The sequence below is a fragment of the Leuciscus leuciscus genome (genome assembly GCF_965113295.1).
Source record: "Leuciscus leuciscus genome assembly, chromosome: 18".
Taxonomy (NCBI): Eukaryota; Metazoa; Chordata; class Actinopteri; order Cypriniformes; family Leuciscidae; genus Leuciscus; species Leuciscus leuciscus.
In genome coordinates this window covers 22,322,722-22,338,643 of record NC_138742.1, presented here as the reverse complement: position 1 = coordinate 22,338,643, position 15,922 = coordinate 22,322,722, and the positions used below count along the sequence as shown (strand labels likewise).

Genomic DNA, 15,922 nt, shown 5'->3' with positions numbered 1-15,922 from the left:
TGATGTAATAGATATTTTCATTTATTGTTTTCGGTCAATATTGGATATTTAATCATTTGCCCTGTTTTTAAATTGAGATTACATATTATGCCATCATCTAACACTCACTTAAAGTTCATCTTTAAAAATACTTTATAATTTAATGTCAAGTCAAGTCACATGTATTATATAGCGCTTTATACAATACAGAGCAATTCAAAAAAACTGTTATAATAAACAGGAAAATAACAGTCTTAATATCTGCTTAATGATATAATGTACATTTTCTCATACTGTACATTATATTATTAAGATGCCTAAATTCACTTGTAGCATTTAAGATGAATGGTTTTAGTGTTTCATTTTGTATTTTACCAGAGAAAATATTGAATTTTTAAATCGGACATTGTTTATTGTTTATCTGCAACACAATGAAGCTAAATATCAGCTTATCCTTATAAAGAATTTCAGTATTAGTTTATCTCTAGAAAGAATTATCTGTAAAATCTCACAATCTCAATGTTTGTCTCTCTCAAACACTCACAGCCTCCTGTGGATCTGAACATAACATCTTCAAACTTCTTCAAGGGCTGCCTGGAGTTGCTAAGTCTAAATGAAGAACTAATCAGCCTCTATAACTTTGAGGAAACCTTCCAAATGAACACCAACACTGACCTCCCTTGTTCACGGTCAGAGGGGTTTTATTTGTTTATTGAAGGATATAATCTGTTAACTCTTTGTGAGTGCATTCCTTGTAAAATCACTTCATGTGTTAAAACAGGAAGAGGCCATCCAATACGCCTGAATGGACAGTTGATGGAGTGTACTTTGATGGATCAGGCTATGTTGAGGTTTTGTTCGAAACTCAGAAAGAAGACCGTGTGTTTGAACAGTATATCAAGCTCGTCTCGCAAAACGGCATTCTGATGTCGTTCCAAAGAGACGTGAGACTTCTTGTCTTTTGTATGATTCGTGAATTTTAGACACGTTCTCCTGAGTTAATGTCATTTTTCTCCGTCGATTGTCCCTTCTCAGGATAAGTACGTGACTGTGGCTGTGTATGGTGGTCATCTGAAAGTCTTCCATAACGTTAATGGAACGGTGTACAATCATACCGACCCAGAAATGTCAAAAATCGGCAATGCTCAGGCCAGATTTGTGAGTGAAACCCTCTATTTATTCCTGCCAGATGCCAAGATTGTATCTTTAAGTTTTATTGATTTCAATGTTTTCTGTGTTTTTTGTTTTCAGTTCGATGTTATCATTCAACGTTCTAAAAATGAAATGCTAGTGAGGCTAGATCGTCATAAGATCTTCTCGCTTTCCAGTAAAGAGCTCAGCTTTCCAGGAAGATACTTCCTGGGTGGAGTGCCAGAAGACGAGATGCCAGAGAAGTGATCACGCAGATATTTTATATTAGAAGTTATATTTAGATCCATTTTGGAGTAGGCTGTGTAATTAACTATCTGTTCATATCATTGCAGTTTGAAGAGCGTGTTTCATAAGCGTGGCTCCATAAAGGGCTGCCTTAGGTCCATAAAGGCCTTAAAAAGCTATGTTCAAATAAAGACCATGAAGAGTGTTGGGATCAGCTATGGCTGTCCAGAAAACCTGCTGGTGAGAGCCTCATCAAACATGCCTCTTTAGGGTTGGGAATCCACATTCAGTTCTGCTCATAGTGTTGAAATATCTGCGTTCTTCTGCAATGAGGGAACATACTTGTATTCGCTCAGTTATTTGTGAAAAAAGAGGCCTCCAAAATCTGGGATATGAAGTAACGAATGCTGCTATGGTAAATTCTTAAAGTCTTAAAAAATCACCAAAATGACATATTTATGTCTTATTATAGCTTGAATGTAACTCTACACCCTTGCTTCAGTTAGTATACGTGGTTCTATGAATATGCAAATCAACCCCGCCTCCACTCACTCACACCAGCTCAGACTGAGAACCATTGGGTCAACTTTACTCAAGTTACTGTAGTAAATGCTGCACATTTGTATCGCTCTTTACAACGTCGGACACACAACGGTAATTAATATGATTAGCCTTTTGCTTGACCATGTTATCAATCAGCTAATAATGTGTTGCTAATGTTACACAAACAAACCATGTCAGGCATATAGTTCATCATAACATCATAATATACATAATAAGTAAAAATAATAATAATAATAATAAAAAGAAGCTAAAATCGCTCAGCAGAATCAGAATTAGAACCAGAATCTGTAAAGATGTTATGATTCCCAACCCTACTGTTTTCACTGCATATGACCTCTACTGTACCAAGTTAAGACGTGCGTGTATGTGTGTTTGTGTTGTCGTTTTTAGTTTACTCGTGAGGCTCATTTCACTGGTGATGGTTACCTAGGCTTAAAGATGGAGAATCTTCCACCAGACAACTTCTATGCTGGCATCGGTTTCAGAACAGATCAGCAAAATGGACTCATGTTTTACCATACAGGCCAGGTAAAAATTACACTGATCACAGTTTTGCTTATCAAGTCATATTTGAAGTACATAAAACAATATAATGTTTGTGTGTGTCCCTTCAGAGTGACGTGTGTCAGGTGGCCTTAGACAGCGGCCATGTAGTAGTAAGTGCTGGCAACAAAGGAGTCAAGTCTCAGAAGACATACAACGACGACAACAGTCACTATGTTGCATTTTACCGCAACACAAATGGGTACGCCACTGTATGTTTGTGTTCGATTTATTATTACATTGTGTTTGTGTACAGGGTTAAGACTATTTCTGTCTTTGTTTAGGTTGCGCATTTATATAGATGATGTCCTTGAGAGTGGAGGAGAAGCTGTCATTGCGGACACCAGCAGGGCGGCGCTGCAGTCTAACATTACCTATTTGGGCGGCACACCCGCGTCAAGCGGCCTCACCAACCTCACCGGCTGCCTCAGTAACTTCTTCATTAAGAGGTGTGTGTGATGCAGAGAGGGAGCAACGATGAATCATACAATTAAATCTTATACCTGTATGAATATATAAGCTGTAGGAAAAGTTCCAGTTAGATCTGCTGTTTTAATTTATGCATTGTGTTCTTAGAACTGTTGAAACCAAGGTCGAAGATCTGAAATCAGCTCAAGAGGGACACAATTACACATTTTTTTGCCCCGCCGCTTCAGTCCCACTGGAGATACTGGATTCACCACGACGAAAGAATGCAAAGGTACTGATTTAAAAACTGAAGAATATTTTATTTTATTTTATATATATATAAAATAATCATATTAATCACATAAATATTTTATTATTTTGAATATTATATTGTTCAACAGTGTATGAATCATTGTTTTATTAAGAACGCATAGTTTAATTTTTATATATATTTTTTTTATTTTTTTTATGCAGAAGGAAGAGTTAATTTTTGTTAATATTATTTATTTCTTGATTATATTATTTTATTATATGACTATTATTTTTAAATAATCAAATTATTTTAAAAGAGCATATGAAATGTGTGTCTGTTTGTGAAAATGCAGAATAAGCCTCAAGGAAGTTCGAGAACTCGATTGTTGTCCTGCCAGGGTGAGATGTCCGTCCAGGAGGTCGATGCCCACCATTTCAGTGGCTCCTCCCACAGCCACCTGAGATTTGATTCACTGCCTCAAGCGTTTAACAAGGCGTGAGTGTTTCAAAAAAACATATGTAGTTGAAAAAGTCCTTGTTATGACTGATGATTAAATGGCTTCTGTACTATTTTGTATGTTTTGTTATTAAAACGCTAAAAATAAAGTCAGTAGTTTTGATATTACATGTCAAAACTAAATGATTACTGATTTTAATGATTAACTTTAAGTGAGCATTAGATGACAGCAAATGTAATCTAAATGTAAAGATATGGGAAATGAGCATGCACTATTAAAAATCTGTAAAATAGAACTAATATTGACCAAAAAAGTAACTAATATCGATCAAAAAGCAGCGGTGACGTATAATGCATGGGCATTGTAAACTTCATTTGCAGGCCACACATCTCTCTGGGTGTGCGCTTGAACTCTTCGAGTGGACTGGTTTTCCACACAGGACAGAAGGGCCAGAGAACCATGACGCTCTCGGTGTCTGATGGCCATCTGACGCTGCAGATCAATGGTGGACGGAGGAAGACTAGCATACGCAGCAAAAAGAAATACAACGACGGCCTGTGGCACACGGTTCGTATGTGGATGTGCATGTTTTTCTACACGAATTTGCTTTTTTTTTTTTGCCCCAAATCATCTCTTTTTTTTTTTTTACATTGAACTCACACAGGTGTTTGTGAAAGTGGATGACAGGGCCTCTCTGACTGCGGACGGCATCGACACCCAGTTCAAGAGGGTGACGGGTGGAGGGAAGAGTCAGTTTGGTGCTCCTCTCTACATCGGTGGACTTCCCTCAGACCACAGCGCAGCTGAGGTAAACACTGTATATTACAGACACTATAGCTCTCTTCAGAGCCACTCAACTGTCTTCTGTCGTGGAAGTGACTGAACTGAAACACTCGACATGGCCAGAAGCTCAGTGCGTCACATATTGCAAAGCAAACAAGACTGAGAGTTTCACACACAGATGTTGGATAAGAGAGTTTCTTTTTAATTAGATTAAAATAAAAAAAATTTGAATAAAAATAGTTCAATTGAAACACAGGTCTCCGTCCACCATATTTTATTTTATTTTATTGTTTCATTTTATTTTATAAAAGAATATATATTATTTTTATTTTTATTAAGAATTTATTCATAATAATCACATTTTATTTTAAAAAGAATGTAAGAACATAAATATTTGTTTTATTTAGATTTTTCTATGTTTTAATATTGCATTATTGTTAATATTAAATCATTATTAACAGGTTTCCATCCTGTTTTTTTCACTGAGCTCATTACAAAGTGTTTTAGGATTGCCTTATTCGTTAAGGATATTTTTAATGCTGCCACCCATGACAGCCTAAAAGGCTTATGCGAGTAATGCAGCGCACTGCTGATATTTACGTTACACCATTCTGCTTCTGACATCACAAGTTGCGTAAGTTGCGTTTTACACTTAAGTTGGATCTGTATGTTCGTTCGGTCAAAAGCTAGTTATTTTACTTTATAAAGTTTTAAATATGAAGCCTTCAGAAGGCCTTTATTAACTCCCGGAGTCGAGTTCGTTTATAATGGATGGATGCACTTTTTTTGAGCTTCAATCTGCATTGCTTGAGTTGCAATGGTTGCAATCCACTGCTATTATAAAGCTCAGAAGCGTCAGGGTGTTTTGTGTTTTTTAATATAAGTCCGATTGTATTCGTCTGAAAGAAGAAAGTCATATACACCTAGGTTGAGGGTGAGTAAATCATGGGATAATTTTCAAGTACACAGTCTTGAAACTTTTGTATTTCTGTCCGATTTTCTACAACTTTTTTTCTTCAAATCAAAGTTTGTAATGGGATTCACGTCGTAGCTGCTTGCCTTGGTTCATGGCTTATAACGGTTCAAAAGAGACTTTTTAGCAAACCTTATGTGAAAAATGAATGGAAAAAATACTGAAAAAGTGAGCTGACACTGTTTCACTCTTCAGGTTTAGGAGAAGAGATTGTACCTATCTGAATATATTCACAGAGATATTGTTCTCAGAGAGCAAATTCATATCAAAATGCTTTTGTGATGTTGACTTGTCTGTGTTTCTGTTTGTCTCTGTCAGGCTGGTTTCGTTGGCTGTGTGCAGGATCTGAAACTGAACGAGGCGCCACCACAGAGCCCCTCTCACAGTGTGGGAGTGACACCCTGCTACCAGCAGCCCCTCCAGCCCGGGGTTCACTTCTCCAGTCAGGGCGGATATCTGACCATCGGTGAGCCTCTCGCTTCACATCGTCAACCTGATCAGTCAGTCAGACACACTTCAGATTTCATTCTCTCCGTCTCTACATGTTAGACGAATCGCTGATGTTGGGTCGGGACCTCGAGATCCTGCTGGAGGTCCGTGTGGTTTCAGACTCCGGGCTCCTGCTGCACACTGGAGCCAAGAAAACTCAACAGCTGAGTCTCTATCTGAACCAGGGCCAGGTGACACAGCCATGCACTTACACACAAAACTTAGTAAAGGACCTGTGACTCACAAGATTAAATATTTTGTAAGGTTTTATTTAGGGTCAATTCATGTAAATTGGGCCCCATTCTGACAGTAGCTGCATTTACATGGACCTTATAATCCAATTGTAATTGGACTAGTAGCACGTCAATCGGAATGAGTTGGCCATTTCAACTTCATTTGGATTGTAAGAGGTGGTTTAAACCTTTACTAATCCATTCGATAGGACATGTAAATACTTGATTGAAAACCGAAACTGGAAGGTTCTTCGCATGTGCATTAACTTAGAAATAGCGTAATGACATAACGCCTTGTTTTGAGCACAGGAAGGAGCGATTCTACTGCTTGGGAAGGGGCTTTTTTAGGACTTGAAATAGATCAATATTAAGTCTGCTTTTTAAAACAAAGAACAAAAGCGATGGCAGCATGACGGATAGTATGAGTCAACGGAGGGAAATTCATGTAAACATTATGTTCAGAGTCTTTTAAACAAAAGGTGTCCATGTAAGTGTAGCTATTGATATGAGAGTTCAGAGAATATCAACCACGTCATTTAGGGTTGGTGGTGCTCTCTGATGGTCATTGGGACGGGTCCATACTCCAGTTTGAAGTGTCTGTTTGTTCTGTGCAGGTGACAGTGTTGGTGAACAGTGGCAGTGGAGAGTTTTCAGTCAGTCTCCGACCAGAAGAGACACTCTGTGACGGAGGTTGGCACACTATTACAAGTGAGTCATACCCTTGAAAAACAATCATACTGCATTTAACACTTGTGGTGTGCTTTAAATAAAAAATTGGTGTTATTCTCGGGTCAAAAATGAACCGTTAAGACTTTAATTTTGTTCAGTTGATTTATCTAGATGTAAAAATGGGTGTATGCTTATGTAGAAGTATTTTACCTGGCTATATGTCAGTCAGTGGTGGTAGAAACAAATATGTGTATTGTATATAACTGAAAATTAGAATACTTACAAACATTTTAGGCATTAATCATGACTCTTTTTATTGTCTGAAACATTTATAAAATCAAATTAGTTTTTCATTTTATTTGAAAATTGAAGGCATTTTGAGATTAGATATATATTTTTCTACTTTTCTACTAAAAGATATTACCTCCAGTAAAAGTATGTGCTTATTTTCCATTTTGGGTGAACAATGTAGTGGAGTTAAAAGTATGATATAATGCTTTGGAATGTGGTGAAGGAAAAGTAAAAGTTTCCCAAAATAAAAATACTAAAACTACTGATACTTACTTGTCATTGCATTGCATCAAAACCTGATCCAAGCAGAATACAACGGGTAAAATATATAGATACTACAAGAGTATCTAATCTATTTGCCATATATTTTCACACTTTAATATTTGTGTTGTGAATTTTAGTTGTGAAGAAGAGCAACGTCATCCAACTACACGTGGATTCGGCAAGTGAACATGGAGTGGGTCCCAAACAGAGCAGATCGAACGGGGGCAAAGAGACTGTTTATCTGGGCAGCAAACCGGGTATGACACCTGAACGCTTTTACAATTGAGAACATGCAGGTTCAAATCAAGAATCTTGCACTGAAATGTGAAATAATGAGGTAAGATGCTCAATGTAATTAAGCCTTTTGTCCTCTCGTGTGCAGAGACCATAACTGTACCAGGTCTCCCATCGACCGTCCTCTCTTTCCATGGGTGTGTGAGGAAAGCCATACTGAACCACAGGACTGTCATGCTGTCAAAACCCTCGTCTGTGTCTGGATCTGTGGGGACTCAGGGCTGCCCTGCCTTATAGACCACAACTGCATTAACCCCTAAATACTCCACGTACACTGACACTATCAAATCAACAGGTGGTGGGTTTGCTTAGCCTTTAATTTAAACGGATATTTATGGTTACTTTCATGACACCTGTGTATGTAGTTTTATGAATAAGCACTGTAAGTGCCAAGACACCACTGATCAATGACCGGACCAGAGGAAAGGCACTGGATTTATTTTGTTCCAGGTTTAATTAGTACATTTCACTGATACAATCCTGACCAAACACCATTAAATGGGTTTTATGGGAATATTTAGATGTATAAAAACACTGGAGGGAGGGCAATTTACTATGGATGTTCCCAAACAGACTTATGTGCTGTAGGGATTCATTGTGTATTATCATCTAAAATCACTGGAGTTGAAAACTCAAATATTATTTTGTCACTTTTGATATTTTTTTGTCAGATTCCCTGAAATAGTTGTATTTTTATTGGCAATAAACATTTCCTTTAAGTTTCTTGTCACTTTGATTAACTTCACACACACACACACACACACAAACTGTCATTACATAATCAATTGTTTAATAGTGTAGCTTTGGACATACAAAACACACTTGAATCAATGAATGATTACAGGCAAACATCTCGGACTAGCATGAGACGAACACTTCAGAGAGAGAGAGAGAGATGATTGTGTTCAGAAGGTCGTTCTAATCCAAGCTCATGTCCTCGTCATCATCTTTCTTGTCTTTGGAATCACCATCATCAGTCTTGGCATCACTGCCCTCCATGGCCTTGGCAAACGCCTCCACGTCTAAATACCAGGACAAAGCAAATGAGAGCTTGTGAGAATGAAAGTTCTTTAAAATGGTGAAAATGTAACCTACTTTTCCATATATTTTGAAATCAGATTGTGTTGATTCGAGGATGTTGCACAACTCACCTCCTTTATTAGCTGCGTCCACTGCTTCAGAGGGAAGACCAAACTGGTTCATGAGAGGACCGAGCTGACCCGAGGCCAGAGCGCTACTGAACATACTCATCGCCTGCACACACACACACACACACACACACACACACACACACACACACAGAGGTGTTTACATCACAGCAGGATACATGGAGAAGCCCAAGAAAAATGACACTGCTTCTTTCTCTTTACTACCAATTATAGCATTAAATAAACATCAGGAAGTATAAACCATACAACTTACTGAAATGTATAATGTCTCACGTAATTCAAACATAGAATGACGTCAATAAAACCGCTTGCAAACAATGTCATGTAATTACCACAGCTAGAGGGGAGCATTTTGCTAAATGTACTACATTAATTCTTTATATTTTAATTAACCTGTTAGTGAAGTCTTCATTAATATGTGTATGTTTGAATAAATCGGTCATGAAAACAAGTTATAATTACAGCCAATGTTTTTACCATGTCCATGTAGAAACAATCATATCATTAAAAAGTGTTGATTAAATACATTTTTGGACTAAATGAAAACTAATACTTAAATTTTGGTTTTGGAGCAACACTGAATACTTCATTTTTTAAATACCACTGTTACCATCTATATTAGGGACGCACCAACATGAAAATTTTGGCCAATAACCGATAATTCTTTATATTTGAAAGACGATAACCGATATATTAGCTTTATCTAAATCCAATTTTTTTGCCTGATTACAAAAACAAAAGTCTGACCATTAAAATCCATGCCTCAAGCACACAATTATGATGATGCTCTTATTATAATTTTATGTAGCCTATATGACAGACTTGTGTTGCACTTTACTGTATTTTCTTTTTTGAAGTGGTTTCCAACATTTCAAGCAATTCAAAACCATCATGGTGAACAGAACACATCTGAAGTGTCTCAGCTGAAGGAAATAATCCATTATTTATCGGCTTTTTATAAATATCGGCCAAATTTTCTTTATGGGGCCGATAACGCTAACATTAAAAATGAACATATATCGGCCAATACTTCCATAAGTGCATCTCTAATCAATACTTGTATACTTTGTGCACGACTGACCTGCTGGAACTGTGGAGAGGTCAGTGTGTTCTGGATCTCGTCGGCGCTCTGTGGGACTGACTCTCCTGATGGCAGGTACGGAAGCAGTCTCTGCTGCACTTCAGGGTTCGCCAGAATAGGAGCCATGACATCAGGGGTCAACACACTCGCCAGGTCCACTACAGAGGGAGCGACGGGCAAGACGTTAGAGGAAAGTAAAAGTGGGTGAAGATCACATGAGTCGTCGGTCTCTCACCTCCCGGTCCCTCTGCGGCCATGGCGGGAACGTTCATGGTGGCCAGGATGCTCTGCAGGTCACTCAGCTGGATGGGCTGTGTGCTGGACGGGGGTCCTGCCGCAGGTATGGAGGGGGTCTGGGCTGCAGGGGTGGTGGGGGTCACCGTGGGCGAGCCGGTGGAGGTGGCGGCAGGGGTTACGGGTGTGGTGGGTGCCTGGGTGGTGCTGAGGCGTGCGGTGGATCCAGAGGACGGAGTGGCGGCTGCCGATTGGCTGCGGGAGCTGTGGATGAGGGATAGAAGCCATTAGATGCGAGAACACTCGGCAGCAAATATAAGCATTGAGAAATCACCAGACATACCTGGAGGTTGAGCTGCTGGTAGCAGGACCTCCACTGCCCAACAAACTGGCCAGACCTGGACCAGCCAGAGCACCTTAGAGAAAAAACATCTTACTGACCCATATTCTCAACAGTCTGTAAATAGTGTTATGACTGGGCCATATTGCAATCATGAACATGGAATCTTGCTACACACTCACCAAGTCCACCCAGTCCTGTTGGTCCAATCAGCTGCATGAGCTGGTTGTGGCTCATATTTCCCAGGAGGCTTTGCAAGCCACCTTCTCCTTAAAGAAAAGGATATTTAAAAAAAGGGAAATTCCCTTAGTACTCTTGTTGATAGAGCCTGTCCCAGTACCTACACAGGCGCTACAAGTGTGCATATAACTTTTGGCACAACATATTTACAAAGCTTTATTTACACAATTGAATCTTCAATACTTTGCACTTTAAAATAAACTTGTCTGTTCAGTAGTCCTTATATAACCGATAACATTATTGAACGGAGGTGCTGATAATTAAAGTGATAAAAAGAAGTTGCAAAATACACTCTGCATAAATGCTTATTATGTAAATTATTTGTTATATCTAATTAATGTAACTTGCACACTAGATTTTTTATTCTCACATTTCAGGGGCCCTTGAGAGTTTTCAAACATGAATGCGGTATTAGAGATAGTGTGGATTAATGGCTCTGAGCTCTGACGTTTTCAGACCTGGGACAGTCCGAAGGTACATTTACACAACAACGATGTCCTAAAAATGGAAACGTTTTTTCCTTACGCTTTTTGCGTACAGATGACAACACGGAGGATCCATGTGAACAGGGATAATTTTGACAAAAAAAAGACAAAAATGCTGTATTCTGTTGCCAGGCCAGTAGTTGGCGATGTCACTTTGTAAAGAAACACTACAAACCTGTAGACTATAGACTTAATATGCATGACGTCACAAATGCGCTTGTTTTTTGTAGTTTACACTGATGATAATGGTATAGTTTTCAAAAAATTGCACTTTGAAACCAAAATTAAAATATTTGCCGTTGTCGTGTAAGTGAACGGCCAGTACGTATTTTCGTTTTCAGTTGAAAGCAGTGTGGAGTAAACGGAGGTTCTCAAGCCTGGCCCTGGAGCACTACACATTTTAGATGTCTCCTTAAATCAAACACACCTGATTCAACTTATCAGTTTGTTAGTTAAAACTCCAAGACATTAAATATCTGTTAGCTAAGGACGATCAAATGAGTGCAATGTTGCGGGTTCTCCAGGACCAGGATTGGGAATCACTGGTCTAGCGCACTAACCAGGGAAGGAAGCTCATGATAAATGTAAAAAAAAGAAATAATCCAAGGATTACATTTTTTTAACTATTTAAATGTTGAAATAGAAAGAAAGAGTCTGAAAGCAACAATTTCAAAAACTAATCGAATCGACAAGAATCACACAAATGACCAATTGTGGATTCAAAACGGCGACAAGTTTGCATTCCTGATTCACATACGCGTACTCTCAAGTGGCCAAGTATTAGGACATGCCCAAAGTCAAAGTGAGATGAGTGTTCTGCATCTTCTATCACTCACCACCGAGTGCAGAGAGTTCATGTCCGCCACCTCCTCCGCTGCCCAGAGCGCCTGGCATGGGGGGGTTGTTCAGGTACTCGTTGACTTTGCGACAGTACTCCTCATCTTTATCTGTTTTGGGCTCCTTCACACAAGAGAGATGGGACAGCAAGAACAAATGTGACCGACAGCCGACCGGATATCAGAATCTCAGTCATTGTGGTATTGTTCACAAAAAAACAAGACGTAAAACAGTAAAAAGGTACGTTTGTGCACACTGGGAATCATATTTTTTTCAAAATAAAGACAATAAATATAGCAGTGATTGTACATTCAGCACAGTGAACACGACATGGAGTCGAGTGAACCCGACCGGATGTAGCGCAGCATAGTTTAAAATCAAGAATTTAAAGTTTGTGGATCATGAATCTCCAGTGACAGCTGAACTCTCCAGTCCGCATCCGATTCACTTAGACCGACAGAGTTACATTTTTATGCAGGCTACAAATACACTTCATTCACAGCTTGACCCGCCAAGTTTGGAAGGTTTGTGAAATTAGACGTTTATGGAATATTGCAGTATTTATTATAAATGATGTATCTTAGCACATCATTTTTTTTTATATTCAAGTGCCCTCATAACTTCCCGCCAGCTGATTTCTTCTATGATGATGCGTTTACTGGCGTGAGGGCGGGACAACCTGTCACTCACATGAGATCCACCAATAGCAAACCACAACCAAATCAATTTTCTTGCCCGAGAACCGTTCACAAGAATGTCACAACAAGGAAGAAAAGAATATCGCAACTTCTGCTTCCAAACCATCGGCCTTAGCTTAGCTAAGCATAGATCATTGAATTGGACAGGACCATTAGCATCTCTCTCAAAAAAAAATTACCAAAGAGTTTCGATATTTTTCCTATTTAAAACTTGACTCTTCTGTAGTTACATCGTGTATTAAGACCGACGGAAAATGAAAAGTTGCGATTTAATAATCAAGAAACTTTGCTGCCGTACCATGAGTCCAGCAGGCGTAATGATATGACGCAGCGCCTGAAAATAGTCCCCAGCTCGGTAACTTCCAACGTGACCGGGACTAAGTTTGTCTAACCTATTAGACCTATTTTCCGGCGCTGCGTCATATCATTACGCCTGCTGGACTCATGGTACGGCAGCAAAGTTTCTTGATTATTACGCAGGAATGAGAGTATAGTTCCTAGCCATATCAGCCTTTTCATTTTCCGTCGGTCTTAGTACACGATGTAACTACAGAAGAGTCAAGTTTTAAACAGGAAAAATATTGAAACTCTTTGGTCATTTTTTTGAGAGAGATGCTAATGGTCCTGTCCGATTCAATGATCTATGCTAAGCTATGCTAAAAGTGGTACTGCCAGACCCGGAGATCGGCTGAATGATTCGAAAACGGTAAGACTCAACTGTTTAACTCTGGGGGAGTTGTAAAATGAGCCTATTTCCAAAAAAAGTGGAGTATCCCTTTAATAAAAATATGGGCCAATACATCAGCCGTGGCGAAATCTCAGATGAGCACTCCTCACCTGCATCCAAAAGAACAGCCTTTTAGAGCCAGCCTTGAACTTCAGCACATACACTCGTCCTGTAGTGCACTGACTGACCCGCTTGAACTCACAGTCATCAGGGAATATTATCAGATCCTGAAATACAAAATCAAAATATTGATATCGATATCTAAAACACCAGCGCTTGACCACTAACAGTGAACAGTCCTCACTCACATCCTCCACATTCCCAGAGGTCCTGTCCTTCCAGCAGAAGTGGATGAGCGAGTCGTCTGTCTGCTGGATGTACACGGAACCCTTGCGTTTGTCCGGGGTCACAGTGCTGCCCTTCAGGCTCATTTTACCAGCCCGGAACTCAACCAGATATTTACTGGATGAGCTCCGGGAGCCAGAGACCAGGCTGGGGAACAGAGCTCCAGAAGACATCCTCACTGATGGACAGACAATACAAACCATTACAGAAACGTGAAACAAACCAACAGCATTCTGAATCCATATAAATAAAGGTTTTATTAAAGATATCGGTGGTCATCTTTAGCATGTTGCTGACAAACAACACGAAGCTTAAAGGGGTGAGCAGTTACTCAGCAAGATTAGCATTCTAGCTAACTTCAAACAACACCAAATAGCTAACGTTAGTATTTATACACATATTCATCAATATAAATTTAACAATATATCTTAAGATATGATATAGCACCACAAGACCTAACCATCTTTTCGTTGTTTGGCTTCTGAAACTCTACACTCAGTCAGTTAGCATTAACGTTAGCTGCCATGTCTCAACAACAGTGACTGCGCATTTCGTTTCTGATGTGTATTTATACGAAACACGCTGCTACAGATCAGATAATAGCGCATTGTAATAAAAGTGCATCATACCGGTAGATAAGTTTAGTCTTTCGTAGATTCCTGCAGCAGAGAGATGTCTTGTACACTCGCTGAAGAGTTGCAGATGGGCTTCTAGTGAAAAGTGGGCGGCAAGCGACTTCCTGTATCCTGCTAGCCGCGCGTTACTATTGGCCACGGGCACACGTAAGTCAGCATTTGATTGGCTGAATAACTTGTCATTCTTGGCATGCAGCAAATGCTGTGTCATTGAGAGCAGAAGGCTCTTTATTTTACTCAACGGTAAAATAATACGGTTATCGTTCAATAAAACTGTAAGCCATAAAAACATTTTAGTTTCTCGAAATAAAATAAGTGTTAACTGAAATAAGATAAACAGGCTATAAAAACAGCTAGGCTAGTTTACTTATTAAGTTGGCAACCTTTTTCATTTTCGTTTACTTTAAATGTAAGTAGCCTAGGCCTTGCCAACTAAAATAACTGAAACTAAGGGTGTACTCACACTAGGCACGGTTGCCATGAACCGGGCCCGAGTACGATTGTCCCCCCTCCCCACTCCCCCTCCCCACTCCCCCTCCCCACTCCCCCTCTGGCCTGCACTCACATAGGGTTTCATCATTCGTGCCGGAGCACGCTTACTTCATTATGGTGCGACGGTTTCGGGATAAACAGGAAGAGCGGCGCTCTCACTGAACACAATGGAGTCCAGCACGGTTAGCGCTCACACTGCATGCGAACCGCGCCCGAGTCCAACTGAACCGTGCTCTGGCCCACCTCTTCCAAGCGGGCCAGGGCCGGCTAATCGAGCCGCGCCCGGGCACGGTTCGGAGCACTCACACTAGTCAAACGAACCGCGCTTTGGTGGTCAAACGCACTCGGGCACGGTTCAAACTGGCTAGTGTGAGTACACCCTAAGTGGATCATTCTACAGAAATGTCCACTTTTGGTATGGCAAGACGTCTTAAAATGTATTTCTTAAAACATTTTTCTAACATTTAAACTTAGACCACAATATTAAATGACAGTTTGACTTTATGAATACACATAAATGACAGCTTAATGATTTTTAAAATCTTTTTTGTGCATTTATTTAAAGACCGCATGTATAATTTTTTTTGATAATGCAACAAATACGGAGATTATGTTTTATTCATTTGAATCAGGTTTGTTAAAAGTGTGATTGAATGATGTTAGTTAATTTGCGCAAGCATGTATTTGCTATAACAATCGAAATATTAGAAAAACAGTTATAAACAAGTAATGATGCAATCCTTTAAATCAATAACTCTTGAGTGTAGCAGAATTAAATGGATGTAAAATTATCATCATGTCACATGTGACATTTAAATTAATGTGACAGAAAAAAAAACACAGTAACACCAGTGACATACATCTTTGGTCCAATATTATAAGATCAATATTCTTCAACTATGGCCTAATTCAACTAATGGCCTAATTCAACTAACATGCCTAATTATAGTCATTTTTTAAAAATCCATTATTTTTATGCAAATTTGTGGATTTTAGTTTTTTACTCAATTTATTTGCCGCTATTTATTTTATTAGCCTATATAATGATGAAATAAAAAAGAA

The 15,922-nt window shown here is 39.2% G+C and overlaps 2 protein-coding genes across 4 annotated transcripts in view; one reads left to right on the top strand and one right to left on the bottom strand.

The window, feature by feature from the left end:
* Window positions 1–8,296, top strand: part of lama5 (laminin, alpha 5) — a 73,942-nt gene extending 65,646 nt beyond the window's left edge. For both annotated transcript variants that reach the window (XM_082144948.1, XM_082144947.1), the window contains exons 64-80: window positions 526–668; window positions 761–923; window positions 1,015–1,137; window positions 1,231–1,373; window positions 1,464–1,596; window positions 2,311–2,448; window positions 2,535–2,665; window positions 2,748–2,912; window positions 3,040–3,163; window positions 3,477–3,619; window positions 3,962–4,148; window positions 4,246–4,389; window positions 5,656–5,803; window positions 5,887–6,017; window positions 6,674–6,767; window positions 7,421–7,540; window positions 7,666–8,296. In XM_082144948.1, coding sequence (XP_082001074.1) covers window positions 526–668; window positions 761–923; window positions 1,015–1,137; window positions 1,231–1,373; window positions 1,464–1,596; window positions 2,311–2,448; window positions 2,535–2,665; window positions 2,748–2,912; window positions 3,040–3,163; window positions 3,477–3,619; window positions 3,962–4,148; window positions 4,246–4,389; window positions 5,656–5,803; window positions 5,887–6,017; window positions 6,674–6,767; window positions 7,421–7,540; window positions 7,666–7,814 — 2,379 coding nt within the window. In that variant the 3' untranslated portion in view covers window positions 7,815–8,296. The remainder of the gene's footprint in view (window positions 1–525; window positions 669–760; window positions 924–1,014; window positions 1,138–1,230; window positions 1,374–1,463; window positions 1,597–2,310; window positions 2,449–2,534; window positions 2,666–2,747; window positions 2,913–3,039; window positions 3,164–3,476; window positions 3,620–3,961; window positions 4,149–4,245; window positions 4,390–5,655; window positions 5,804–5,886; window positions 6,018–6,673; window positions 6,768–7,420; window positions 7,541–7,665) is intronic.
* Window positions 8,297–8,345: 49 nt separating this feature from the next.
* Window positions 8,346–14,513, bottom strand: adrm1 (ADRM1 26S proteasome ubiquitin receptor). Of its 2 annotated transcripts, none has more exons than XM_082145160.1 (10): window positions 14,363–14,513; window positions 13,697–13,911; window positions 13,499–13,615; window positions 11,963–12,086; window positions 10,584–10,670; window positions 10,405–10,477; window positions 10,063–10,325; window positions 9,828–9,985; window positions 8,729–8,831; window positions 8,346–8,599 (listed from the first exon to the last, which is right to left on the bottom strand). In XM_082145160.1, the coding sequence occupies exons 2-10, from the start codon at window positions 13,904–13,906 to the stop codon at window positions 8,496–8,498; spliced, it is 1,239 nt and encodes a 412-aa protein (XP_082001286.1). In that variant the 5' UTR covers window positions 13,907–13,911; window positions 14,363–14,513; the 3' UTR covers window positions 8,346–8,495. The 2 variants fall into 2 exon arrangements, with proteins under 2 accessions (XP_082001286.1, XP_082001287.1); XM_082145161.1 differs by having other exon boundaries at window positions 10,584–10,667.
* Window positions 14,514–15,922: the final 1,409 nt, after the last annotated feature.